General features: G+C 50.3%; 2 protein-coding genes and 1 long non-coding RNA gene across 8 annotated transcripts; 1 reads left to right on the top strand and 2 right to left on the bottom strand.

Moving 5' to 3' along the window:
* Positions 1-220: 220 nt before the first annotated feature.
* Positions 221-12,338, bottom strand: LOC148773524 (uncharacterized). 2 transcript variants are annotated; one of them, XR_016036820.1, is made up of 4 exons: positions 12,184-12,338; positions 11,490-11,685; positions 10,910-11,084; positions 221-9,572 (listed from the first exon to the last, which is right to left on the bottom strand). It is a non-coding gene; the product is annotated as an uncharacterized LOC148773524 (long non-coding RNA). The 2 variants fall into 2 exon arrangements; XR_016036819.1 differs by having other exon boundaries at positions 10,910-11,685.
* On the top strand, positions 12,222-26,131 carry LOC129564143 (protein EOLA1-like). 5 transcript variants are annotated; one of them, XM_055437821.2, is made up of 3 exons: positions 12,222-12,356; positions 15,591-15,871; positions 16,603-26,131. In XM_055437821.2, exons 2-3 carry the CDS (start codon positions 15,619-15,621, stop codon positions 16,818-16,820), a joined length of 471 nt encoding a protein of 156 aa, XP_055293796.1. In that variant the 5' UTR covers positions 12,222-12,356; positions 15,591-15,618; the 3' UTR covers positions 16,821-26,131. The 5 variants fall into 5 exon arrangements, with proteins under 5 accessions (XP_055293796.1, XP_055293798.1, XP_055293797.1 ...); XM_055437823.2 differs by lacking the exon at positions 12,222-12,356 and adding an exon at positions 12,364-12,537; XM_055437822.2 differs by lacking the exon at positions 12,222-12,356 and adding an exon at positions 12,364-12,674.
* LOC129564073 (heat shock transcription factor, X-linked member 3-like) lies at positions 17,747-19,000 on the bottom strand. Its single transcript, XM_088834323.1, has 2 exons — positions 18,775-19,000; positions 17,747-18,336 (listed from the first exon to the last, which is right to left on the bottom strand). Exons 1-2 carry the CDS (start codon positions 18,998-19,000, stop codon positions 17,747-17,749), a joined length of 816 nt encoding a protein of 271 aa, XP_088690449.1.
* Positions 26,132-26,227: the final 96 nt, after the last annotated feature.

Genomic DNA, 26,227 nt, shown 5'->3' with positions numbered 1-26,227 from the left:
GTGCAACTCCATAGACGGCAGCCCACCATGCTCCCCTGTCCCTGGGATACCCCAGGCAAGAACAGTGGAGTGGGTTGCCATTTCCTTCTCCAATGCATGAAAGGGAAAAGTGAAAGTGAAGTCGCTCAGTCGTGTCCAACTCTTAGCGACCCCATGGACTACAGCCTACCAGGCTCCTCTGTCCATGGGATTTTCCAGGCAAGAGTACTGGAGTGGGGTGCCATTGCCTTCTCCATTAGGGCCACAACATGTGAATTTGGAGAGGGGCACAAAATTCAGCCTATGACAGAGAGTAATGAGCATATTCAACACTTAGATTTGTAAAATTTCTATTAAGAAGGAAAGCAGTGTTTTTACCAGGCTCAAGCAAACAATTGCAGGCAGAAAATGAATAGGTGGAACTTAACTGCTGTCTTAATTTGGAAGAGACCTTTCATGAGTTCCTTGGGATCTCAGTTCAGGATGTGAGGATCACTTGCAATAAGATCAGCCTCGCCTTTCAGTAAATCTTAGCTCTATTGTTTTAAATCTTGAAATGCAGAAATGGTAAGGACCTAACAGAAGCAGAAGAGATTAAGAAGAGGTGGCAAGAATACACAGAACTATACAAAAAAGGTCTTATTGACCGAGATAATCATTTGATCACTCACCTAGAGCCAGACATCCTGGAATGCGAAGTCAAGTGGGCCTTAGGAAGCATAACTAAAAACAAAAGTAGTGGAGGTGATGGATTTCCAGCTGAGTTATTTCTGTGTTAAACGATGATGTTGTGAAAGTACTGCACTCAATATGTCAGCCAATTTGGAAAACTCAGCAGTGCCTACAGGACTGGAAAAGGCCAGTTTTCATTCCAATCCCAAAGAAGGGCAATACAAAGAATGTTCAAACAACTGCACAACTGTGCTCATGTCACATGCTAGCAAGGTAATGCTCAAAATCCTTCAAGCTAGGCTTCAACAGTATGTGAACCAAGAACTTCCAGATGTGCAACCTGGATTCAGAAAAGGCACCAGAGGAACCAGAGATCAAATGGCCAACACCTGTAGGATCATAAAAATGCAAGCGAATTCCAGAAAAACATTTACTTCTGCTTAATTAACCATGTTATAAAGCCATTGACTGTGTGGATCACAACAAACTGTGGAAAATCCTTAAAGAGATGGGAATACCAAACCACTTTCTTTGCCTTCTAAGAAACCTGTATGCAGGTCAACAAGCAACAGTTAGAACTTGACATGGAACAATGGACTGGTTCAAAATTGGGAAAGGAGTATATCAAGGCTATATGTTGTCACCCTGCTTATTTAACGTCTATGCAGAGTACATCATGTGAAATGTTGGACTGGATGAAGCAAAAACTGGAATCAAGATTGCCGGGAGAAATATCAATAACCTCTGATATACAGATGACACCACCCTTATGGTAGAAAGGGAAGAAGAACTAAAGAGCCTTTTGATAAAAGTGAAAGAGAAGAGTGAAAAAGCTGGCTTGAAACTCAACATTCAAAAAATGAAGATCATGGCATCCAGTCCCATAATTTTATGTCAAATCGATGGGGGAAAGAATGGAAACAGTAACAGATTTTATTTCTTGGGCTCCAAAATCACTGCAGATGGTGACTGCAGCCATGAAACTAAAGACACTTCCTCCTTGGAAGAAAAGCGATGACCAACCTAGACAGCATAGTGAAAAGCAGAGACATTACTTTACTGACAGTCTGTCTAGTTAAAGCTATGGTTTTTCCAGTAGTCATGTATGGATGTGACAGTTGGACCAGAAAAAAGGCTGGGTGCCAAAGAATTGATGCTTTTGAACTGTGGTGTTGGAGAAGACTCTTCAGAGACTCTCTGACTGCAAGGCGATAAAACCACTCAATCCTAAAGGAAATCAACCCTGATTATTCATAGGAAGGACTGATGCTGAAGCTGAAGAGGATGAGATGGTTGGATGGCATCATCGACTCAATGGACATGAGTTTGAGCAGGCTCCAGTAGATGGTGAAGGACAGGGAAACCTGGAGTTCTACAGTTCACGGGATCAAAAAGAGTCTAAACAACAATTGTATTAAGTCATGAAAGCTGTGACAACAAGATGAACACTTCTGAGTGCCTTCTCTGCATCAGGCACTATGCTATGCAATCTACACCTATTAAGTGATTCCTATAGGTTTGATAATACTTAATAGATGAGAAAGCTATTTAAAATGGCAAAGTAACTGCATTTTTAGTTCTTTATTAAAGCAACCAAACCTGCCTTGTCATTAATAAGAATACGAAGACAAACCTCATCTTTACTGAAATTTTTATATTTAATTCAGCAAATTTTTGAAAGTTAAACCTATTAAGCACTAAGATCAGACTTGGGGGGAAGATGGGAAGAGTGAGGTAATTAGACTTTGGACGTGTCCAAAGAGGCTGACTATGTAACTGGGAGAGAGGAGAAATGGACGAGGTAAAAATGGACTAGGTAAAAGGAAGAAAGGATACAGCCAAGCATGGTACAAAGCCTTGGGAGAACTTTGGCCAAGAGGACATTGATCCCTACAGAGAGGATGTGGGAAATCTTGGAGGTGAAGTCTGCACTGAGCTGAGTAAACTGCTGGAGGAGACATGGAAGCAGGTGGGTTTCCCGAGTCTGTCTCCGTTCTTCAACAGTATCCTTCCATGAAAACGAGCAGACAGTTTTAGCTGAGGCGGGAGCACTTTCAGACAGAAGATCAGTGTCTGAAAGCAAACCCCTGGCAAGGGCAACACTGGTGAAGACAGTGCAGTGGAGGAAGGAGAGGGCCACCTGTAGGTTCCACGTGAGTGCAGGTGTAGGCAGCTGGCATGGAGAATGCCTTTATAAAATAAGGAGCCAACATTCAAAAACGGGGAGATTCTTACAGAACGTCAGCTTTTCTGGCCACTCCGGACAAATCAAAAGGCCTGGCACCTGGCCTGCACACCCTCCTATTGTGAGTGGCAGCTCCTCCTGGGCTAGGTCATGCTCTCTGTGCGTGTTCCAGCCACTTCACTCCCTGTGGTTTGCACCCGCTGACCTCACTTCTTCAAGTTGCCTGCCAGGGCCCTGGAGCTGCAGGGACACTGTCACTTGGCTGAGTCTCATGGTGAGTCAGAGGACTAAAAAGGTCAACAGGTTCTGGGCTTAAATCTTGTTGCTACAATTTAACTACCTGTTACCTTAGCTCCCTCATCTTTTAAGTGGGAGTAATAGTATACTCAAATTTATAGCAACCATTCAGTTTGTGTAATTTGCTTAGCATAGCATCTGGACCCATCAGTTCAATTCAGTTACTCAGTCATGTCCAACTCTTTGCGATCCCATGGAGTGCAGAATGCCAGGCTTCCCTGACCATCACCAACTCCCAACGCTTGCTCAAACTCATGTCCAATTGAGTCAGTAATGCCATCCAAGCATCTCATCGTCTGTCACCCCCTTCTCCTCCTGCCTTCAATCTTCCCCATCATCAGGGTTTTTTCCAGTGAGTCAGTTCTTCGAATCAGGTGCCAACACATTGGAGTTTCAGCTTCAGCATCAGTCCTTTCAATGAATATTCAGGAATGATTTCCTTTAGGATGGACTGGTTGGATCTCCTTGCAGTCCAAGGGACTCTCAAGAGTCTTCTCTAATTCCACATTTCAAAAGCATCAATTCTTCAGCCTTCAGCCTTCTTTATGACCCAATTCTCACATGCATACATGACTACTAGAAAAACCATAACTTTGAGTAGACAGACCTATGTCAGCAAAGTAATGTCTCTGCTTTTTAATACGCTGTCTAGGTTCGTCATAGCATTTCTTCTGAGGAGCAAGTGTCTCTTAATTTCATGGCTGCAGTTACCATCTACAGTGATTTTGGAGTCCGAGAAAATTAAGTCTCTCACTGTTTCCATTGTTTCCCCATCTATTTGCCATGAAGTGATTGGACAAGATGCCATGATCTTAGTTTTTTGAATGTTGAGTTTTAAGCCAGCTTTTTCACTCTCCTCTTTCACTTTCATCAAGAGGCTCCTCAGTTCATCTTCACTTTCTGTTATAAGGGTGGTGTCATTTGCATATCTGAGGTTATTGATACGTCTCCCAGCAATGTTGCTATGCCAACAGTAAGCTGCTTAAAAACAGTCCCCAAAACCCCAGAGGGATGCAATAGCAGGCTGGAGACAAGGTGGCATGGAGTACTTTTCTCTGCCCTTGTCAGCCAATGGTAGTTCCCAAAAGCAGATGAAAGACCCCAGCAGTGTTCCTGGTTCTCTTCCCCATAACATATTTGCACACCAAATTTATCCCAGCCTTTCAACTCATGGAACCCTCCCTGTTGTCCTAGCGACTGTGCACTGTTACTACACCCAGCATACAGATGTGAAACCTGAGGCTGCAAAAGGGTCATCATTGGCTCAAGATCTTAAACCCTGGCCTCTGAGTCACGACGCTAGAATGCAAAGGACAAACCCAGGCAAGGACACTGATCTGGGCTGCTCAGCCCTGTGCTGGGAGGCTAATTGGCCATACACCTTCACGGGTAACCAGGGAACCTGGAGGGTCACTAGGGCACAGAAGCCAGGGTGGGCAAGCAAGAGACAGCTTCCAGATCACAGGCTGGCAGAAAAACCACAATTTTGCTCAGGGAAAACCTGGCCTTTGCAGTTTAGGGTCCAGGTTAATCCTAAGAATATGACTAGCTACCAAGCATGAAGTAAGTGAGGCCCCGGTGCCACTCCCTAAAGGCAGATTTCCACCCTATCCAAAGTTAATGCACAGGTTTCTCTGAGACAGAGGGGGCCGCCCAGCAGGGCAAGCAGCACCAGCAGCAGCACAATGCCCTCTCTACCTGCATTTCCTATTGGGGCTTGAGAAGTGTGCTATGAAAGCAAGTCAACCAAGTGAGCCTAATGCTGCTGAGCTTCCGGTGTCATTGCCTGTATCCCCAAACCAGAGACTCCTGAATCATGTTAACACCCCAGGATTGTGTGGGTGCACCCAGGTTTTGTGGGGCTGTACTGGGAGACTGCACCAGGCTCCCGATGTCCTGAAACAAGATGGTGGACATGTTTCCAGAATTACAAACAAGTGAATACATGTGCTTGCCAAGTGTCCTTCCTCTTTTTAGCTCCAGGTTCCTCCCATTTCTACCACAGAAGACCATGGTTGGTACCAGAAGATTCCATATCCTGAGGCAGTTTGGCAGATGGTGGTGTGTGCAGTCATCCAGGTTGACCTGGGGCTGGCCCTCAGTCCTGCCTGTCCCAGGATGGGCATCCCTGCAGGCCGAAGGCTGGAAGAAGGTAACACATCAAAAATCCCTGGGCCTCTGTCAGTCCTCTGAAAATGTTGGCTCTTATTGGGGCTAGGATCACTTGTGCCTAATGCTTTGTCCAAAAGCCTTGGGTGCCACAAGAGTTTAGGGATTTAGAAATCATTAACAGGGACGCAGAAATCATCAACACCCAGGCAGGGGCTGGCAAACACACTGACATGGCTGCAGTGAACTATGTGACTGTTAATACCAAGTGGGCTATATAGAGAAAATCCGGGATAGTATAACTAGCTCCTTCGTATCATCCATTTTTGGATTTACCAACAAAAGTGTTTCGGAGAAGGCAATGGCAAGCCACTCCAGTACTATTGCCTAGAAAATCCCATGGATGGAGGAGCCTGGTAGGCTGTAGCCCATGGGGTTGCTAAGGGTTGGACACGACTGAGCGACTTCACTTTCACTTTCACACATTGGAGAAGGAAATGGCAACCCACTCCAGTGTTCTTGCCTGGAGAATCCCAGGGACGGGGGAGCCTGGTGGGCTTACGTCTATGGGGTCACACAGAGTCGGACACGACTGAAGTGACTTAGCAGCAGCAGCAACAAAAGTGTTTAGGTCAAGCTGGTGAAAACACTTGGCTGCTGAAGTGTTCTGGGAGACAGAATGGTGGACAACAGATCATGGACCTAAGGCAGCAGGCAGTTCAGGGAAGAGGCTCCCAGCTTTATGGATTCCTGGTCATACTACAGCCCCCAGTTCACAAAGCCCATCAGTTTGACTTAGCTTACACTGTTTTCTGTCCCCAGGGGCCACTATATATATCTTTACTCAAAATCCACTGATGGCCCTCAAGTCCCAACCCAGGCCAAATCCTATAGAACATTTGGGACTGGGGGGCCAATGGTGTCGATGTTCTCCTCCTTTCCTAATTGGAGGCTCTTCACTGTCCTTCTGTCTCCCAGCGGCAGGCTTCAAGGTACACACCTGCATTCCCACTCATTCTGGGCAAAGCGCTCTTGGGAAAAGAGATGCCTCTTCAATCACTATTCATAGCAGGTGCTTTCTGGTTTACAGATTGCTTTCATGTGAATCATCCCATGACTTCTCACTCCCATCAGATACACCAACAAATAGGATTACTCCTAATGGGGACATTTCACATTGTGCTCATCCTCCAGATAAAGAAATGGCAACTCAGAGAGTGATTTGTTGAGACTCGCACTCCGGCAGTGGTAGTGCTGCAGATCAATCCAGGTTTTAGACAGCAGAACGAAGTGTCTGCTTCCTCTCACAGTGCCTCTGTGGAGGACCAGAGCCTGCCCAGCCTACCTGGGTAGTGCTGCACATACCAGCATGCAGCCTTGCCTCTGCAGGCAATGGATATAACTTCACAGCACATCAGAGTCTCTATAAATCCTTTGCCAAAACTCCTTCTGGGGACCTGAACAGATGGTGTCAGGCTGGGGGCCCTCCTTCAAACTTGCCTGGTCCAGTTACACTCCTGAGCACAGTGCTTTTCATGGGCCTGATCCTTCTGGGGGCCCTTCCCCCATTTCCCAGCCAAGGAGACCCTCTTCACTACAAGACCCAGCCCAGATGGCCCTCCAGTCTGTAAAAGCCCTCCGTGGTCCATCACTTTGAATCAGTGATTGGTTCTCCACACTTCATGCTCCCCAACCTCTGACACGTTTCAGGCTCTGCTCTTTACAGGTCTGCCTGGAAGATGTGCTCCAGCCTCCCCAGCCCCCAGCCCTGAGTGATGCATCGGTGAGTGGACACCTGACGCCCTGCACAGTGGAGGAGTTTCTTGCACGACGGGTGTCCTTGAACTTGAATGCACTTTGCTTTGTGCGGTCTGGCACCCAGACCTGCCCTCTCCTATCAGGCTGTGCTTACACTGGGGCTAGCAGATGGCTGGGTGGCCAGCGCACTGGAAGCAGTACTCCTGCCAACCCAGCAGTTGTCTAGTGCAAAAGACACCAAGAGGCCCTCCCACCAGGCTGCGTGCAGGGCAGAGCCTGGTGCCACCCAGCCAAAGGCACTTGATGTCATGTGTGTACACACAACTACTGCTCAGGCAACAATTCCTGGTGTCACTTTTCCCAATTGGTCAATAGTGATCACGAGGCCTCAGGCACTGTGAGGGCCCAACAACTGGGGCCCACTGTGGACACCTCCAATGCCTGTCTGTGCTCTGCACCTCCCAGCAGGCTGGCAGGAACTGTCAGGTCAACACTGCAGGTGAAGGGATGCCCTGCCCACCCCTGCCTGCTCCTTGTTCCCTTAGTAGTGAGTCCTCAGCCAGTGTCTGGCACCACCTCCCCCCAACTCGTGGGAACAGCCTCACAAAGGTCCCATCCTGAGAAGGCTGGCCCTGGAGTGGTCTGAGGAGAGGTGGCGAAATGGGGCCTTGGTACGGGGTTGACATCCCCTGCCCCACTGGTTATGAGGAGCCATCCTGGGGGTAGTTGGTGTGCAATCACCCCTGGGCTCAAGACCACAGCCCAGCTGCTAGAAATTGCGCTGGGCTGGCAGTGGGAGAGGAATTCCCTAGCAAGTGAGAAGATCCAGGAGTGTGGAACATGGGAGAAAGAGAGGGAAGTGACTTCTTTGCTTTGCTGTCTACAGGCAGATGACCAGCTCAGGGTGAAGAACAGTGAGAACCAAAGGGGTTGGCAGGGTCTCCCCAGTAGCTGACAAAGCTTCAGGCAGTGGACAAACATCAGTCCAGGATTCAAAAGGAGTGGCTGAACCTCAGAGACTGAACGTTCGGCCAATGCAGGCCTGACCCGCTGGCATTGGAGGTCCTCTTGGGAAAACTTGTATCCCTGACATGAGGGCCAGGGAGACTGGGAGGCAGGGTGCAGAAGACTGGGACATCCCAGATGTCTGAACTTCTGAGCCTGCAGCAGCAGCCCACCTCCTCCACCCCATAAATAGCTGGTGTCCCTCCCACCCCCAAGGGAGCAAACGGGATCAGAGTCCTCCCCCACATGTGCCCTCCATCCCAGGAAGCAGGGGAGCTGGCCGCTCCGATCTGCGGCAAGACCCACAGCACTAGCAGCATGAGAACCAAGGAACCATGGGAAGAGCTGGTCACCTACTGCTTGGCCACCAAGCAGAGTGAAGTCACTGTGCAACACAGGCCGGGCTTGACAGGCCTCGTGGTGGAGGAGACGGACGACACCCCCCAACCCCTGTCACCACTACCTAGGGGCTGCAGCAGAGGTCACGTGGTCGCTCTGAGCAGTCAGGACCCAGGGACCATGACAAGGTCTGCCGCCACCCAGGAGGCCGGACCCACAGAGCAGGACAAGTGGTCAGTAAAATGCAGCCTCCCAGAGGCTCAAGAGGTGGGCAACTGACCAAGGTACAGTCCCAAATGACACTGAGGCCAAGGGTAGCTGCCCCAGTAAACAGGTCAAGATCCCTCATCCAGGTTCAGCCCCTGAGCCAGTTCTCAGATCAAACTGAGGAACAGGGACGGGGCAGGCCCCTGGTGGATGGACACTGCTGCACCACAGCAAACAGACACAGGGATGACCCCAGCCCCTCCTAAAGGGACGTCAGGCTCTGTGTCGGTGACCCCACATTGGGTGGTAGGATCACCAGAGGGGTGGAGGTTGCCAGACCCCAGGTCAACTTGACAACGACGTGGGAGACAAGGTTAACTCTGACTCTGCAACCACTTTGGAAGGACCCACTGTGCTGGGGTTTCTGGGCACAGGGGCTCTAGGGGCAAGGGACACAGGGCCAGTCCCGAAGATTTGTCAGTCAGTCTTGACCTGGGAGAACCTGGAATGCAGTATCACCCAGAACCAGGTGCAGGGCTTAGTGAGACATCTGTCGAGGAGTCCTTCAGAACCTGGGGGAACATGTGATGTGTGGAAAAGATGGTAAGGCCAAATGGAACTCCATTGAGTGAACTCTGTTGAGTAAAAGAGAAACACACAGAAAATCCGGGGGGGGGATATACGCCCCACTCATGAACTGGAGAACCTTCTCACTTCTGGTGGCACCTCACGGGCGTTCTCTGCTCCTAACTCCTCACACCCTCTCTGTGCTTCGCCAAGTTGCCACGGTGGGCACACAAGTATTCAAAGGGTAGCCAGACGGGGCTCCCGCCCAGAGCACAAGAGTCCACTCATGGAAGTCCTCTCACCATGGGTATGGGATGACAATGCACACTCCAGTCTGCCCTTCCTGCTCCTTGATCTCACAAACTAAACAGCTGGATCCAATCAGTGGGCTGCAACCTGCTGTCTGGAAGCCTCTTCCAGTGCTGGGCAGCCTGGCATTTGGGTTGTGGCCAACCTGCCCAGACAAAAAACAATGAAGAGCACATAGACCCCAGAGCTCAGGAATGAGGGACATGCGTAAACCAGCATCTCCCACCCCTGTGTCAGATGTGATATAAAGGCCTGTGATGTGAATGCGAGCAGGGCAGTGTCAGAGGCTCACAGAAGGTCACCCTGGGCAGTGCCCCAGCCCTTTGACAGACAGCACCCTGAGCAGCGGCAGCAGTGGCCACCCGTGTCCACAGGTCCCAAATGTGCTGTGTCCTTTGACCTCCTGGAGCTACATGGCTGCCCCTGGGCTTGTCCCGTGTGCAGGAGTCCAAGGCCCGGGACTAAAGCCAGGCAGGGACCAAGGGACCGACATGGACGTGAAGGAGCCCTCTCTCACGGGCAGAGTGCTGGACACCAGGGCAGCATCTCCTTGGGGACTGCTTGCCCCAGGTATGAAGGGGTGGATGGTGGCCCCCAGCGTGAGGGCATGACAGACACGTGCTGACCTCTGGGGCACTTACGGCTCCAAGAGACCAGGTGAATACTGAGTCCATTGCTAGCCTGCAAACAGAAGAGGACGAATCTGCAATACAAACACCAGGGCGGGATGAATGCCCAGACCCTGAAAGACGTGCCCACAACTCGGCACAGAAAGGACACATGGCTCAGCAGAGAGATGGGCAACAGGCGTTTCAGAGAAGAAAACACATCGGCCAAGGAGGACATGAGGAAAACCGAGAATCTGGGTTGAGCCCATCCCAGGTCAGTGCTGCCCACAAACGCACAGCAGGAGGAAAGTGGAACCATCACCAAACCTCAGAGACACAGGTAGGGTGGGAGGCAGCACTCCTCGTGGCTCGGTCCGCATATGTGGGCACGTGAGGAGAGCTGGGGCCAGCAGCAGGGAAGGGATGGGTGTGGAGAAACGCCAAATAGCAGGTCCTCACAGCTGCCCCCTCAGTAGCCACACTTCATAAGTGTCCAATTTACTGGGCAAGGTCTAGTTCAAAACCAGGATTCGGGAGGATCAGCAGGATCCTACCCGCCATTCACAGAAAACTCCCTCATGATCTGAAACCACTACCAGGAGGTTCTGGGGTTTCTGGAGGTAGCTGGTAACCACTCTCAGGGCGGGGAGCGGGACGCCAACATGAGGGAGTTGGATGTGGTGATCGCTCGAGTACCCTCAGTGCTGAGGCCTCAAATACAGGAGGCAACCTCTGCTCCTCAACTTGTGGCTGGGAGACTCCTGCAAGGAGAGAGCAGGCTGCACGCTGGAAGAGAAAGCACTGCTCCAACTCAGCATTCCCATGGCAGCAGTTGTGTGGGTGCCCGGCTAATGGGAACCAGGTAGACACCGACCTTATCTTCCTGGGACTCGGCGATGCTCAGGGGTCCAGACTCGTGCCCAGCAGCCGCAGCCTGGGAAGAAGAGGGAGGCAAAGGCAGGCTGCAAGAAGATGCAGGGGGCCCCCAAACTCCCAGATGAGAGTGGCTGACACTCGGGTGGACGGAGAAAGGGATGTTATGGTCCTGCCTGGAAGGATGACAGTAGGTGGTCAGGACAAGAGGAGTCAGTAGTCCAGGGGCAGAACTGCATGAGAAAGTGTGGGGTCCCGGATGAGCTCTGCACAGAGTGCGTGGCCAGCACAGCCACCCAGAGTGCTGGGTGACAAGGAAGGAGACCTGAGACCACCAGAAGCCCCCCAGGGTACCATGGACGGGTTGGGGCTTAAACAGGAGAGGGCTCAGCTGCGCTTTCAACCCGGGATTGATGAGGACAGAGGTGTGTGCGATGTGACACAGAATCGATGGTGTGTGCAACTCCGGCTGGAGGAAGAGAGACAGGAGGGGTCCAGGAGGCTAGGCTGACAGCACTGGCCCCAGGCCATGAGGCCTGACCTCAGCTAGTAGCAGTGGGGACAGGAAGAGGATCATTTACTCTGATCAGGCAATTGGGAGGCTGGGGCACAGCAGGGAGGACGGCGGTCAGGAGCAGAGTCAGGGGGTTGCCCTGGGTGGGCTGAGCCCACAGACGAGAGGAAGAGGACAGGAAACAGTTTTGAAAGTGAAGCTTCTTTTCTCTGGGACATCTCAGGTTCCAGGGGCAGCAGGAAACTGAGGATTTTCCTTCGCATCTGCAAAAAACAAAAAGAGACGGTTGCTCAGCACTGGGCCAGCAGCCCCAGGGTGGCTTGGAGGGGAGCCGGCCTGGATTTTCAGCCCAGAGATGCGGAGTTCTGCCCAGAGGCCCCGCCTCTCCCCGCTTCCCTGGCCCCTGGGTTCCACGCTGAAGCTCGGATACGGTCGCTGCCACTTCGACTCTCGCCGAATCTCTCGGACTGGACGCCTATGGCAAAAACTCAAAAGGGCACGGTCTAGCCTACGCCATTGAGTGGGTCAGTCCTTGCCTCCGTACATTGCTAGTACCCACAGCTGCATCCCTGTCAGCCCCGCCCCGCCCCGCCCCGGTGGCTCCACCCCGCCCTAGCCCTGCCCGGCCCCGCCCCGCCCCGCCCCAGCCCTGCCTCCTTCTCCAGAAGCTCCTCCTCACCCAGCTGTTTCCCACACTTCAGCCCCAGACTCCTCGCCCTGCTCCTCCCACCTCCTCCCCTCTCTTCCGCCAGGCAGCTCACTTCCTGGTCCTCCCCCGGGTCCCGCTCCAGGCCGCCGGTCTCGAGGCTCCTCCCGGCCTGACCTTCCAGGCGCCTCAAAGCGTGGCGGATCCTATTCTATCTCCTAGCAGACAAGGCCGGCGAGGGAAAGCGCCTTTGTTCGTACGTGCGTGTCTACGTAACTGCGTGCCTACGTGAGTACGGAAGCCATACACACCGGAAATCAGGGGCTTCAGTGTTTGTGGGCGCGACGCGACTAAGGCCAACGAGTGCAGTCACCTGACAGCGGTCCCGGTGGCGGACTACTGTCCTGCCTGGTGGCCGCTACCCGGCCATCCCAAAAAAGCGCCCGCGACTCGCTCTACTTGCAGGAAGGTGGGACCTGCCTCGTGCTCAGACGGTACCTCCGGGCGGGGGTTTCCAGGCTCTGGGACCAGGAGCCCCTGCCAGGGGGCCGAGCCGCACCTTCCGGTCCCCTCCACGGCCACAGTCCCCGCCTGCTTTCCTTCCACGTATGTGTCCTGGCGATGCCCTGGGACTCATGCGAAGATGCCGGCAGACCTGCCCTCCAGCCTCCTGCTCCTCCCCCCGGACTGTGACCTCACACGAGCCCCACCCGCCCCCTGTGAGCGCCCCACACCGGGCCCTGACCTGAAGAGCTCAGCTGCTTGTACACGTTCCCCTCCTGGTAGGGCCCAACCAGGAGTCCGTGGAGGGCGGCCGACTGACTGTGCCAGCCTCCGTATCCTTCCAGAGTGGCAGTGTGAGGGGAGGAATAATTTTCTCTTCGTAGTTACCCCACCATCACTCCTGGGGGATGGGTTTCTGTGCTGACCGTTGAGGCATTGTGGGGTCCCTGTCCCAGTCACATGAGGACAGGCCAGCTGCTGTGATGAGCAGAACCCACTTTGAAGAAACCTGCACGTGTTTTTCTCATCAGTTGGTCCCTCCTGGGTCCCCGTGGTCTGAGGCCCCTGCTAAGGAGAACAACGTGGTGGCTTGTTGTCCAACATTGCTGTCTTGTCACTGGTGGTTTTCTCCCTGTTCCTCTGGTCCTCGTGCATGTGAAGACGCTCAGACAAGCAGGCGGAAGAGTGTTTTCACTTCTGGCCACGAAGCAGGCACCCTCTGCTTCAAGTGGTAGGAAAGCTTGATCCCCATCTTGCTCAGGGATTCCACCCACACAGGTGAAATTCGGTGGCACACAGGACGAAGGGGTTGGGTTGGCTGAGACACTGAGTGGCGGAAACTGGGCAAGCCTGGGATCCAATCACATACCCCAGTAGAATACGTAGCAATGGCCACACCCCAGGGGCCAGCCAGGCTCCCTGGTAACCAAGCCAGACCCAGTGAAGAGGGTGACCCTTTGTCATCCAGGAGGTGGACAGAAGTTCAGCGGGATGATGATGCTCGGGGCCAGCCAGTGTGTGAGGACTTGGCACCTTTGCCTGTGGTTTTTGAAGTGGACACAGGGGAGCCTTTGTGGAAGACCGTTTGCTGGCGTGTGTTAGCACCTTAGGTGTGTGCCTTGTTCCCTGGGCCGCCTCCTGCATGACTCTTCAGTCAGTGAGTCTGTGGTCATGCCGAGTGGCTTTATTGGCAGAATGAGTTTTCCCTACTCTTCCATCAGGAGGGAAGCATCAGTACTTGTGGGAACCCCAACACTGGGAGGTGTAAACAGACACCGTATAAGGGTGAAAACAAATGCATGAAAACAGTTATGCAGATGTGGAGGAGTGTGCCCAAGGTGCTGGGAGTGGAGAAGCCATCCCCCCTTGCCCCTGCGGAGAGATGTCCGGACAGGGCTGACCCTCTGGCTTCGTTTGCTGGCAGTCATGTTAGGGTCACACAGGCTGGGTGGCTCAAATATGAACCGTGTTGGTTCAGGAAGCTGGCAGCCGAGGTCGAGGTGTCAGCTGATGTTGGCTCTTGTGAGGGCTGTAGAGTCTGTCCCATCCACCCCCTCACTTCCGGGCATTGCTGACCATAGTGGGCGTGTCTGGGCTTAAAGAGCTCCACCTTCCTCTTCTCCCCTCTTCTCTGTGTGCCTGTCTCTAAATGTGTCTGTCTTATGTATGGGGGCAGCCGTCCTGTTAGAGGAGGGTCCATCCTAATGAGCTCACTTGACCCCCATTAGCTCTGTGAAGACCTTTCCTTTGTCTGTAAGGTCATGCCAAGGTATTTGGGATTGAGACTTCAGCACCTGAATTTGAGGGAACATGATGTGACACCTCACACCCTACAAAGGCTATGAGGTAGGAACAGACTGGAGTGTTCCAAGGATGGAAGGATGGCCTTCATGGCTACAGGGGGTGAACCCAGGGGCGAGGAGAGCAGGCCATCAGGCTAGGGAACAGATCACGTGGTGTCTCATGAGCCTGGGAGAATTGTGGCTCTCCTGTGCTTGGGGAAAGGACGGTCCAGAATGCCCCGGGCTGGGTGCCTCTAGGACCTTGTCCCCGTCCTCACAGCCACGTGGAAACGGAAGCTCCCTCAGAGGTGCTGAGACTCTACAGAGGTTCAGGCCCACGGCTCTGATCCTCTGCCTCCACTCCCCTCTGTTAACAGGGACCCCCCTCCAGGTACAATGAAAGAAGTGAGGTTCGAGGTACGTGTAGTCAGGTCCCCTGCAGTCATGGGCTGTGACTCTGTGCCTCGGCGCCTCATCAGGTGTCGAACAAGGTGACAGTAACATAGCGGGTAATTTGGGGTTTGAATTCTGTGATCCCTGCATGGTGCCGTCCCAGGCCCTGGCAAGGACAGGGAGCATGCCAGTCCCAGTAGTTTCTGCTCTCTGTTCTTTCTCTAGGCTCTGGGTAAGGGCTAGGGCATCTGATGACAGTGGAAACAGTGATGTGGGAAGGACTGGGAGGAATGTGGCTGCCAAAGGTGTGGGGAAGATACCTGGCAGGGCCGTCTGAGGTCCAGGGTGTCCCAGGGCCGAGGCCAGATTTTAGCATGGAGATCTCCAGAGCATGGACAGGAATGGGGCTGGGAGCTAAGGGGTGGGGTGGTGGCTGGGGGTAGGGGAAGCCAAGCCCAGGACAGTGCCTGTCTGTGCTGGGAGGGGACCGGAGCCCAGCCACTGGGCTGTGAAGCCAGGGGGCTTGCCCTCCCTCCTCAGTGCTCCCAGGGTTTCGAGTCCCTCTGTCTTGGAACTCACCATGTGCCTCTCTCCCACTGTCCTGCCTTCCTTCCTGACCTCCCCACAGACTCCATGTGATGGACAGGTCCTCTGGGTTGCCACCCCTCTATCTGTGGACCATGTGGAGACAGATGGAGAGAGCCAGCCCTCTCTGACCCCCCGCATTCTGTGTCAGCGGGCTTGGAGGATGCTCGGGCACGTGGGGCTGAGGTCCAGCCCAGGGCTGTGTGCTTGCAGGCCGCTGTATCAGGCTCCTGACCTTTGTGGTTCTGTGTTTCCACAGCCACGTGAGGCCCTGGGAGCCCTGGGAGATGAAGTTCCGCTGTCTGTCCTTCCGACAGCCTTATGCGGGTTTCATCTTAAACGGTGTCAAGACCCTGGAGACACGGTGGCGGCCCTTGCTACGTGGCCATCAGCACTGCACCCTGGCTGTCCACATTGCGCACCGGGACTGGGAGGGTGCAGCCTGGCGGGAGCTGCTGGAGAAGATGCTGGGGATGAGCCCCGCCCAGATCCAGGCCTTGCTGCAGGACGGAGACAAGTTTGGCCGTGGAGTGATCGCGGGCAAGTGACACCCTGCCCCACGCTGTCTGCATGGCCCCAGTGCTGCCCTGCATTGTTTTCTGTTGAACCAGTTAGTGCGGGGGGAGGGGGGCAGCTGAGGTTTCTTCAGAGGAGCAGCAAGGGTCCCTTGGCTGGGAGACGTTGGCCCAAGGTCCCTGACCACCAGTCTGGACCTCAGTCCCCATTTGTGCTCTGAGGCAAAGGCAGGTCCAGGTCTACATGTGGCACTTGTCTCTATGTGTGTGTGTGTGTCCCCACGTGTGTGTCCCCATGTGTGTGTGTGTGTGTGCCCAGCAGAGACCATGAGAGGCAGGAAAGCACCCAACCTGGTTTCCCCACTGCCACTGCCTGCAGCTGGGCCTGAGCAAGTCCCCTGACTCCCCAGGGGTGAGGCCCCACAGCAACAACTCTCTGTTGTTGAATCACTTCGGGACCTGATAGCCACAGGCTCCTCACCAGGGCCGTCCTGCTCTGTCCCTGCGGCCTGTAGTGGGCAGACTAAGAGCTGCCTGTGGCCTGGTGGGTTCGTGGAGCACCAGACCTCTCCTTTTCATTTCGCTCCTTCCCTTGCTTGGTCTTACCCCAAATTCCCTTTGCCAAGGTGAGCCCATCTGAAATGCTCAGCCAGAGGATTCGGTTCACCTGGTTCCCTGCCATGATACGTCTTAGTCTCTAGCAGGTGAGACTTTGAATCACCTTGTTCTCATTCTGTGTACTATCTTTGCACCCAGGTCTCGTGGACATTGGGGACACTTTCCTGTGCCCAGAAAACCTAGATCCCAAAGAGGTGGAAGAGCTGGAGAATCAAGCCCTGTTGCCCGACCTGCGACAGAAGTACCTGACTGTGCTCACCAACCCCCGCTGGTTGCTGCAGCCCATCCCTAGAAGGGGCGGGAAGGACATCTTCCTGGTGGACATCCCCGATCACCTGATCCCCTTTGGGCATTAGGCCTGTCCAAGCTGGGCTTTCAAAAGGTAACCAAGAGACCAGCACATGGTGACACTGTCCAGTCACCAATGCACCCTGGACGTGCCCGTCTGGTTCAGTCTGAATTGGCCCCACCCTGGGGTGTGCTGCCAACTTGGTGTGGGTCGGGGTACCAGAACACCCCTCGTGCAGTGCTGCTCTGGACTCAGTGAGAGTCTGCAGGAATTTGACCTTTACGATAAGATGACGTCGCCACTCGTTTTGGCCCTGCTGTGTCTGGGTGGTTGAGAGAACTGTGTTGTTGGGAAACCGCTTATTGTTTTTTCTCTCTGTTCTGGTGAAAACTCCCTGATATTGGAACAGTGACCAGGGGGTGATGGGGGAAGGCTGGGGACTGGGCTGTGCATCAGCAGGTGGAGAGGCATCCAACACACGGAGAGGCCCACAGGCCCAGAAACAGGCCCCTGGATCGGGAGCTAGAGATGCTCAACTGGTAATCAGAAACTTGTGGCATCGTTGGGGGACCCTTAAGGAGCCCCTTCTGCTTCAGGGTGCAAGACTTAGGGAAGGTGACACCCCTAAGGTCAGGAGCCCAGCTGGGTCATCTACTGAGTGGCAGGCAAGGCCCAGGGACAAGCCTGTCCTGGGCTCGCCTCAGCACTCGACTTGAGGGTCAGACCCTTGGCCGAGTGTGTGAAATGCTGCTGCTTCAGTTGAAAAGGAACCATGGGGACCGGACTGAAGCCTGCCTGGGCCGTGGGCTTCCCGCCTCATCTGGCTCACCCTGTGCCATGTGTGAATAGCATGGACAGACAGAAAGAACACAGACACGCAGTTCTCGTTTGATTCTTTATTTACTCCCATGGAGTTTTGCTTTACTTTATTACAGCCAGAAATCTATTTGATTACAAGAGAGTACTTTTGAGTGTCCCTAGGGACCTAGCAGTTCAGGGATTGGGCTTGTCCTTGAAGTGCTCACAGAGGACACACCTGTAATCTGAGGAGTCTCCCTGCTCCTCCATGTCAGGGGCCTCGTTTGGGGCCATGACTGAAAGGGCCACCATCAGGATGGAGTAGCAGGTCTTATGCAAAGCCATCACCGAATTGTAATTTGGGTACTCCAGGGGCCTCTCGGGCAGTTCCCCTGCTCCATCCCTTCCAGAAGTAGCTGGGGGCACAGATGTGGCATTGCTGGACGTGCCCTCTCCACTGGGACCGCCCTGCTTGCTGGGGAGATGGTTTCTCCTGGCCCACCCAGCTACACTGCCCGTAGACCAAAGGCCAGAGAACACAAATGAGCACCAGCTGGGGGTTCTGCGAGCAGGTGGCATTCCCTTCTGGACTTTCTTGCCCGCCTCTTGGGTGCACTGGTTGTGGTGGAGTCGAGGAGAGTGTCTGGTGCCACCATTCACTTCTTTCTCTTTGGGATCGCTGTTGTGCTGGCAGCAGGCTGAGCAGTTGTTCTGGTATCGTCTTTCCTCTGGATGTTCTGCAGGAGGAGAGGCTTGTCTCTCTGAAAGTTGGAGTTGGGATAGATCTGAAAGGAAATGAATCACTTTAGTCATCGGGTGGGAGAAGAGCCCTTCCTCGCCACCCTCCTCCCCACCACCATCCTGGCCTTGCCTTGCTGTGGAGACAAGGTCCGTTCATTCCTGGCAGGTTGTGAGGCCCTAGCATGTTGCTCCCTAGAGCTCCCCCAGGGCCGTCTTCACTTGAGGTGTTACTGGCCCTCCCTGACATCACGTAGTCCCTCAAGGTTTGGGGTCACCCCTGTGGGTCCTGTCTAAGAGGGGAGGTGGAACACAACACATCCTGCTCTCTCTTCTTTCCTTAACCACCCTCTCACGAGAAAAACTTCCTGGGAAATGAAACCCGTCCAGCACTTGGCTCGTCTAGTCTAGTCTTCCCAGAAGGACTTTCTACAATACCATCATCATCATCTTCCCTGCAGAGTGACCCAAAGGGTGGATTTTACTGAACCCATACAGGTTCAGTTCACTGATGAAACTCTTGATGCTATCTGTCTCAAAGATCTGGACCATGCCTCTGCGCTGGATGACCTCTATCTGGAAGAGATCTACTTTGATGACCACCATGTCTTCCTTGTCTTTCAGCACACAGAGGTGAAGGCCGCATCCTCCATGATCCTCCAGAGCTTCCTGGAGCCTGAGGATGGCGTTGTTCTCTTCCTCCTTGGCCATTTTTGGGTTTAGGCCCTGTGGGGGTGGATTGTCTTGGAGGCGTGGATCTTGGCTCTCGGGTTGCTCGCCCTGCCTCTCCAAAACCTACCCTCAATCCACATTTGGATCTGGGGAGGAATCGCGGGAGTCCCTTTCTGTGGGTTCCCCATCAGTTGATGGGGCCAGCCGGGCTGCGAGTGCCTCGTGGGAACTCTGACTAGCCTTGGAGCCAGTCTAGCTCAGGAGCATTCTCTACCCAAGCAGTGAATGCTCAGGGCAGAAGGGCCTCAGACAAGGGTCGGGGTGCCCAATAAATACTGTCTGGAGATTCTAGAATCTGGATCATGGGACAGGCAGCCAATTAAGTGATCTGCTTCCTTAAACGATAACAGTATTTATTTTTGAGGATGAAAGTGAGGTTCAACTCGTCATTGTGTGTGATCCTGCCTTTGAGCGCCAAACATTAGTGGATAATCACTTGTGATTCTTCTTTCTTTGTTGTGTTAGAGAAGACTACAGAATGTTTAAAATTCTAGCATTTACTGAGGGAAACAATTGTAGCATGTGTTTTGAGAGAGCAAACTTGGGATCAGGGAGTTCCAAAACACAGAGCAAACCATCCAACAAATGCACTTTCCACAGTAAAGTAAGGAATGATGATACCCCAAGTAAAAACTACTCCTTAGAAATGTTTTCTGTCAGCCAACTAAGCCCCAAGGACCAGACATTCCTACTTTACAGTTTAGCATTTTATTTGTTGCATTTATAATTTGCTTAATCTCTCCCTCCATGCCTCCCCTCATTGTGAACTTTAATGACATCAGAGGTTTTAGCAAAATTCTCAGTGATGTGTACTTTCAGGATCGGGCAAAATCTCTTTTTTTATATGAGATTCTGAATAATTGTTTCATTCCCACAATGAGAGAAAAGCGTGATTGCTAAGCCTACAGTGGTGTATAATATGGTAAATCAGCTTAATGATGTATGAATAAAACTGTCTAGCTCAGGAGCATTTTAAGAAAAAGAAAGTGAGGTTCAGGAAGGGGGTCAAATATGGACTTTGGCTTTTTACTCAATTGTGTCATTTAATATTATAAATATTAGATAAATGTTTGTCCAAGTAAATAAAAAGATATATGTGACTTACCATTCAAGAGGGCAAACAAGACAAAATACCTGTCGAGTGATCCCATTTAAATAAACCACATTGTATATGCATATATTTATATGTATGAGTGTTAAAGGAATAGCCATAGTTCTGGAAGGATGTTCACTGAGAGGTTGACAGTGTTCTTCTTTGTGAAGGGAAGGGGACAGAGGCGAGAGGGTGACACTATTTCTTCTCTATTCTTCCCATTGTTTGAACTGTTAAAAAGAAAAAATAGTTAGGGATCATGGTAGCTGTTTTTATGTGTCAGCTTGGCTAGGCTATACTGCCCAGTTGTTGGTTAAACATGTCTCTAGATTTGCTGTCAAGTTATTTTTTCCTGTGATCGACATTTAAATCGGTGGACTATAAATAGGTTATTCTCCATAATCTAAGTTGGCTGCATCCATGCAGTTGAAGGCTTTAAAAGAAAAAGACTGAGGTCCCTCAAAGAGGAGGAAATTCTGCCTCCAAACTGCCTTTGGACTCAAGTTGTAAAAGTAACTTTTCCCTGAGCCTTCAGCCTACCTGCTTGCACTGAACAATTCAGAGATATAGATACAGATATGGATATAGATGTGTGTGTTTGTGTGTTTCAAACACATTCCTTGGAGCTGAAAAGGTCTGACTGGGAATTCCAGCTTCCTCACTCACTTCTGTGTTCTTAACCAATTAAATTAAACTTTATAGATTTCTATTTACTTATTGGTATATACAAGGGAAATAATGGAAATAATTATTTGCATTACTCTGAAAATCAAGTGACATAATACTACTTGCCTGGTTCATTGAGCATTATCACAACTCAGCAAATGCCATTTATTGTGATTAAAAATTTTTTTTTCAGTTTTCAGGGTAGTTTTTGGGCAGACAAATGCTCCTACAGAGAACAACAGGAAAACCCCATTAAAACATCATGTATTCCCACCACATACACACAAAAAAGATAATTATGTGATGTGACAGATGTGTTAGCTAACCTTAAGGTGGTAACATATTGCAACATATAAATGTATAAAGTCAATATATTGTATACCTTAAACTTACACGATGTTATATGTCAATTATATCTCATTTTAAAGGAATTTTTTTAAAAAAATAATGTAGGATAATGGCATGAGGGTGGACTAGGACTAACTATAAATAAGGAGGGTACCTAAAGCTCACCTGCATGGTGGATTTGTTACTGAGTCCAAGCTCATGGGGCTTCAGGTGGCACCAGTGGTAAAGAACCTTCCTGCCCATGCAGGAGATGTAAGAGACGTGGGTTCAATCCCTGCGTCAAGAAGATCCCCTGGAAAAGGGCATGGCAACCCACTCCAGTATTCTTGCCTGGAGAATCCCACGGATTGAGAAGTCTGGCGGGCTACAGGCCATAGCATCGCAAACAGTCGCACATGATTGAAGCTACTTAGCATGCACACACGCACAACAAGCTCATATTGCTAAGCACATGACAGGCCAAATAAATAGACAAAGTTTTGGAGCAAGGAATAGTGACTTTGTTCAGAAAGTCAGCAGATCAAGAAAATGGTTCATTCATATCCAAAAGAACCATTTTACACGAGTTAGAATTCAGGCTTCTTTAATAGTAAAAAGGGGAGAGTGTGACTGGTTGTTGCAGACATCTTGGTGCCAGACAGACCCTGGAGGAAATGTGATAATCCCTTGTTCTTGCAGGTGTCCAGGTAGGTCAGGTCAGGAACTTATTGAAGTTCCTGTAAACCTTCAATAAGACAAAAGCTATTTTCTGTTTTGCAACCTTTTATCTCTGTATGAATGAAAAGTGTTATGGCTTTAAAGGTTAAGCCAGGGAGTCAGAGACTTGAGAAAAAGTCTATTATATATTTTAGGCGATAGGCAATGTTCTTTTACTGATTGAAGAGATGAAGGTGCAGAGCCAGCACGACTAAGCGCAGGTGACAGAGCACAAAGATTAGAGCTAAAGGAAGAGATACAATACGGAGTCAGGCTTGTTCTTCTCTGATACAGATTTATGGGGTTTTCTACTATTCCTTGGACTGTTAATGTACATGATACATTTTTTTCCTTTGTTTATATACAGTATTTTTTAATAATAACATTAATAGCAAAGGCAGTTATTTAAAGTATGACAAAAATAGTTTAAAGCCACTGGAGAACTACTGAATTCATCAGGACTTAAGGAGCCAACATGCTGGAGAAAGGAGAAGCATGGAAAGATACACTGACATTTTGCAGCTTCTTTTCCTCTGCAGACATTTGCCAATTCTAGGGCACAGTGAAGGAGGCTGAGAATCCAGGCTTCATCCAGATAGGTGGCTATATCTGGGGACCAAAAAAAAAACGAGCACAGCTTTCAGTGGTCTCACAGGCCCAGAGAGACAAAATTAGAGACTTAAGGAGACAAGATTGCAATGAGAAAGAAGAGATGGAGGACTGAGTCTGTCACATTGCAGTCAGAAGCTAATGAGCTAAGCAGAAAGCCTTTCTAAGACAGATAATAGTATTTGTCTCATGGTAAGCTTGTGAAGTCAAGTGGGCCTTAGAAAGCATCACTACGAACAAAGCTAGTGGAGGTGATGGAATTCCAGTTGAGCTATTTCAAATCTTGAAAGATGATGCTGTGAAAGTGCTGCACTCAATATGCCAGCAAATTTGGAAAACTCAGCATTGGTCACAGGACTGGAAAAGGTCAGTCTTCATTCCAATCCCAAAGAAAGGCAATGCCAAAGAATAATCAAACTACTGCACAATTGCACTCATCGCACACGCTAGTAAAGTCATGCTCAAAATTCTCCAAGCCAGGCTTCAGCAATATATGAACCGTGAACTCCCAGATGTTCAAGCAGGTTTTAGAAAAGGCAGAGGCACCAGAGATCAAATTGCCAACATCCGCTGGATCATGGAGAAAGCAAGGGAGTTCCAGAAAAACATCTATTTCTGCTTCATTGACGATGCCAAAGCCTTTGACTGTGTGGATCACAATAAACTGTGGAACATTCTGAAAGAGATGGGAATACCAGACCACCTGACCTGCCTCTTGAGAAACCTGTATGGAGGTCAGGAAGCAACTGTCAGAACTGTACATGGAACAACAGATTGGTTCCAAATAGGAAAAGGAGTACGTCAAGGCTGTATATTGTCCTCCTGCTTATTGAACTTATATGCAGAGTACATCATGAGGAACGCTGGGCTGGAAGAAGCAGAAGCTGGAATCAAGATTGCTGGGAGAACTATCAATCACCTCAGATATGCAGATGACACCACCCTTATGGCAGAAAGAGGAACTAAAAGCCTCTTGATGAAAGTGAAAGAGGAGAATGAAAAGGTTGGCTTGAAGCTCAACATTCAGAAAACAAAGATCATGGCATCTGGTCCCATCACTTCATGGGAAATAGATGGAAAAACAGTGGAAACAGTGTCAGACTTTATTTTTTGGGCTCCAAAATCACTGCAGATGCTGATTGCAGCCATGAAATTAAAAGACGCTTACTCCTTCGAAGGAAAGTTATGACCAACCTAGATAGTATATTAAAAAGCAGAGACATTACTTTGCCAACAAAGGTCCGTCTAGTCAAGGCTACGGTTTTTCCCGTGGTCATGTATGGATATGAGAGTTGGACTGTGAAGAAAGCTGATCGCCGAAGAATTGATGCTTTTGAGCTGCGGTGCTGGAGAACACTCTTGAGAGTCCCTTGGACTGCAAGGAGATCCAACCAGTCCATTCTAGAGGAGATCAGTCCTGGGTGTTCATTGGAAGGACTGATGCTAAAGCTGAAACTGCAATACTTTGGCCACTTCATGCTACGAGTTGACTCACTGGAAAAGACTCATGCTGGGAAGGATTGGGGGTGGGAGGAGACGGGGACGACAGAGAATGAGATGGCTGGATGGCATCACCGACTCGATGGACATGAGTTTGAGTGAACTCCAGGAGTTGTTGATGGATAGGGAGGCCTGGCATGCTGTGATTCATGGGGTCGCAAAGATTCGGACACGACTGAGCGACTGAACTGAAGAAAAACAAATGAAAGGTATTCATTATTAGAAAAGAAGTCAAACTGCTACTACCCGAAGACAACATTTTCTTTTTTTTTTTTTTATGGTTCTCTCATGGAACTTTATTTTTTTTTAATTTATTTTATTGGAGGCAAATTACCTTACATTAACATATTGGTTGGTTTTGCCATACACTGACACGTGTCTGCCCCGGGTGTACATGTGTTCCCTTTCTTGAACACCCCTCCCACCTCCCTCTTCCCCATATCCTCCCTCCAGGTCATCCCCATGCACCAGCCCCAAGCATCCTGTATCATGCGTCGAACCTGGACTGGTCACATATAATAATATACATGCTATAATGCCGTTCTCCCCAATCATCCCACTTTCACCCTCTCCCACAGAGTCCCAAAGACTGTTCTATATACCTATGTCTCTTTTGCAGTCTCATATGGAGAAAGCAAGAGAGTTCCAGAAAAATATCTATTTCTGCTTCATTGACTATGCCAAAGCCTTTGACTGTGTGGATCACAATAAACTGTGGAACATTCTGAAAGAGATGGGAATACGAGACCACCTGACCTGCCTCTTGAGAAACCTGTATGCAGGTCAGGAAGCAACAGTCAGAACTGGAAATGGAACAACAGACTGGTTCCAAATAGGAAAAGGAGTACGTCAAGGTTGTATATTGTCACCTTGCTTATTTAACTTATATGCAGAGTACATCATGAGGAACGCTGGGCTGGAAGAAGCACACGCTGGAATCAAGATTGCCGGGAGAAATATCAATCACCTCAGATATGCAGGTGACACCACCCTTATGGCAGAGAGTGAAGAGGAACTCAAAAGCCTCTTGATGAAAGTGAAAGAGGAGAGTGAAAAGGTTGGCTTGAAGCTCAACATTCAGAAAACAAAGATCATGGCATCTGGTCCCATCACTTCATGGGAAATAGATGGAAAAACAGTGGAAACAGTGTCAGACTTTATTTTTTGGGGCTCCAAAATCACTGCAGATGCTGATTGCAGCCAGGAAATTAAAAGGCGCTTACTCCTTGGAAGGAAAGTTATGACCAACCTAGATAGTATATTAAAAAGCAGAGACATTACTTGGCCAACAAAGGTCTGTCTAGTCAAGGCTATGGTTTTTCCCGTGGTCATGTATGGATGTGAGAGTTGGACTGTGAAGAAAGCTGATCGCCGAAGAATCGATGCTTTTGAACTGTGGTGTTGGAGAAGACTCTTGAGAGTCCCTTGGACTGCAAGGAGATCCAACCAGTCCATTCTAAAGGAGATCAATCCTGGGTGCACATTGGAAGGACTGATGCTAAAGCTGAAACTGCAATACTTTGGCCACCTCATGCAACGAGTTGACTCACTGGAAAAGACTCTGATGCTGGGAAAGGTTGGGGGCGGGAGGAGAAGGGGACAACAGAGAATGAGATGGCTGGATGGCATCACCGACTGTGTGGACATGAGTGTGAGTGAACTCCGGGAGTTGGTGATGGACAGGGAGGCCTGGCGTGCTGTGATTCATGGGGTCGCGGAGAGTCAGACACGACTGAGCGACTGAACTGAACTGAACTGATACAGGGTTAAGGTTACTATCTTTCTAAATTCCATGTATATGCGTTAGTACACTGTATTGATGTTTTTCTTTCTGGCTTACTTCACTCTGTATAATAGGCTCCGATTTCATCCACCTCATTAAAACTGATTCAAATGCATTCTTTTTGATGGCTGAAAAATACTCCATTGTGTATATGTACCAAAGCTTTCTTATCCAATCATCTACAGATGGACATCTAGGTTGCTTCCATGTCCTGGCTATTATAAACAGTGCTGCAATGAACATTGGAGTGCACGTGTCTCTTTCAATTCTGGTTTCCTTGGTGTGTATGCCCAGAAGTGTGATTGCTGGATCATATGGCAGTTCTATTTCCAGTTTTTTGAGGAATCTCCACACTGTTCTCCATAGTAGCTGTACTAGTTTGCATTCCCACCAACAGTGTAAGAGGGTTCCCTTCTCTCCACACCCTCTCCAGCATTTACTGCATGTAGACTTTTGGCTAGCAGCCATTCTGACTGGTGTGAAATGGTATCTCATTGTGGTTTTGATTTGC

This window comes from Moschus berezovskii, chromosome X (assembly GCF_049115385.1).
Source record: "Moschus berezovskii isolate FMDL1 chromosome X, NW_MosBer_1.0, whole genome shotgun sequence".
In the NCBI taxonomy this organism is placed as follows: domain Eukaryota; kingdom Metazoa; phylum Chordata; class Mammalia; order Artiodactyla; family Moschidae; genus Moschus; species Moschus berezovskii.
This window is presented reverse-complemented; position numbering and strand designations above follow the sequence as displayed.

Excerpts from the sequence above, each read along its gene's own strand:
- LOC129564143 (XM_055437819.2), top strand. The coding sequence starts at position 13,055 with ATGAGCAGAACCCACTTTGAAGAAACCTGCACGTGTTTTTCTCATCAG. Across the intron at positions 13,303-15,590 it reads GGCACCCTCTGCTTCAAGTG|CCACGTGAGGCCCTGGGAGC; the intron begins GTAGGAAAGCTT and ends GTGTTTCCACAG. Across the intron at positions 15,872-16,602 it reads TGGCCGTGGAGTGATCGCGG|GTCTCGTGGACATTGGGGAC; the intron begins GCAAGTGACACC and ends CTTTGCACCCAG.
- LOC129564073 (XM_088834323.1), bottom strand. The coding sequence starts at position 19,000 with ATGGCCAAGGAGGAAGAGAACAACGCCATCCTCAGGCTCCAGGAAGCT. Across the intron at positions 18,337-18,774 it reads ACTGAACCTGTATGGGTTCA|ATCTATCCCAACTCCAACTT; the intron begins GTAAAATCCACC and ends ATTTCCTTTCAG.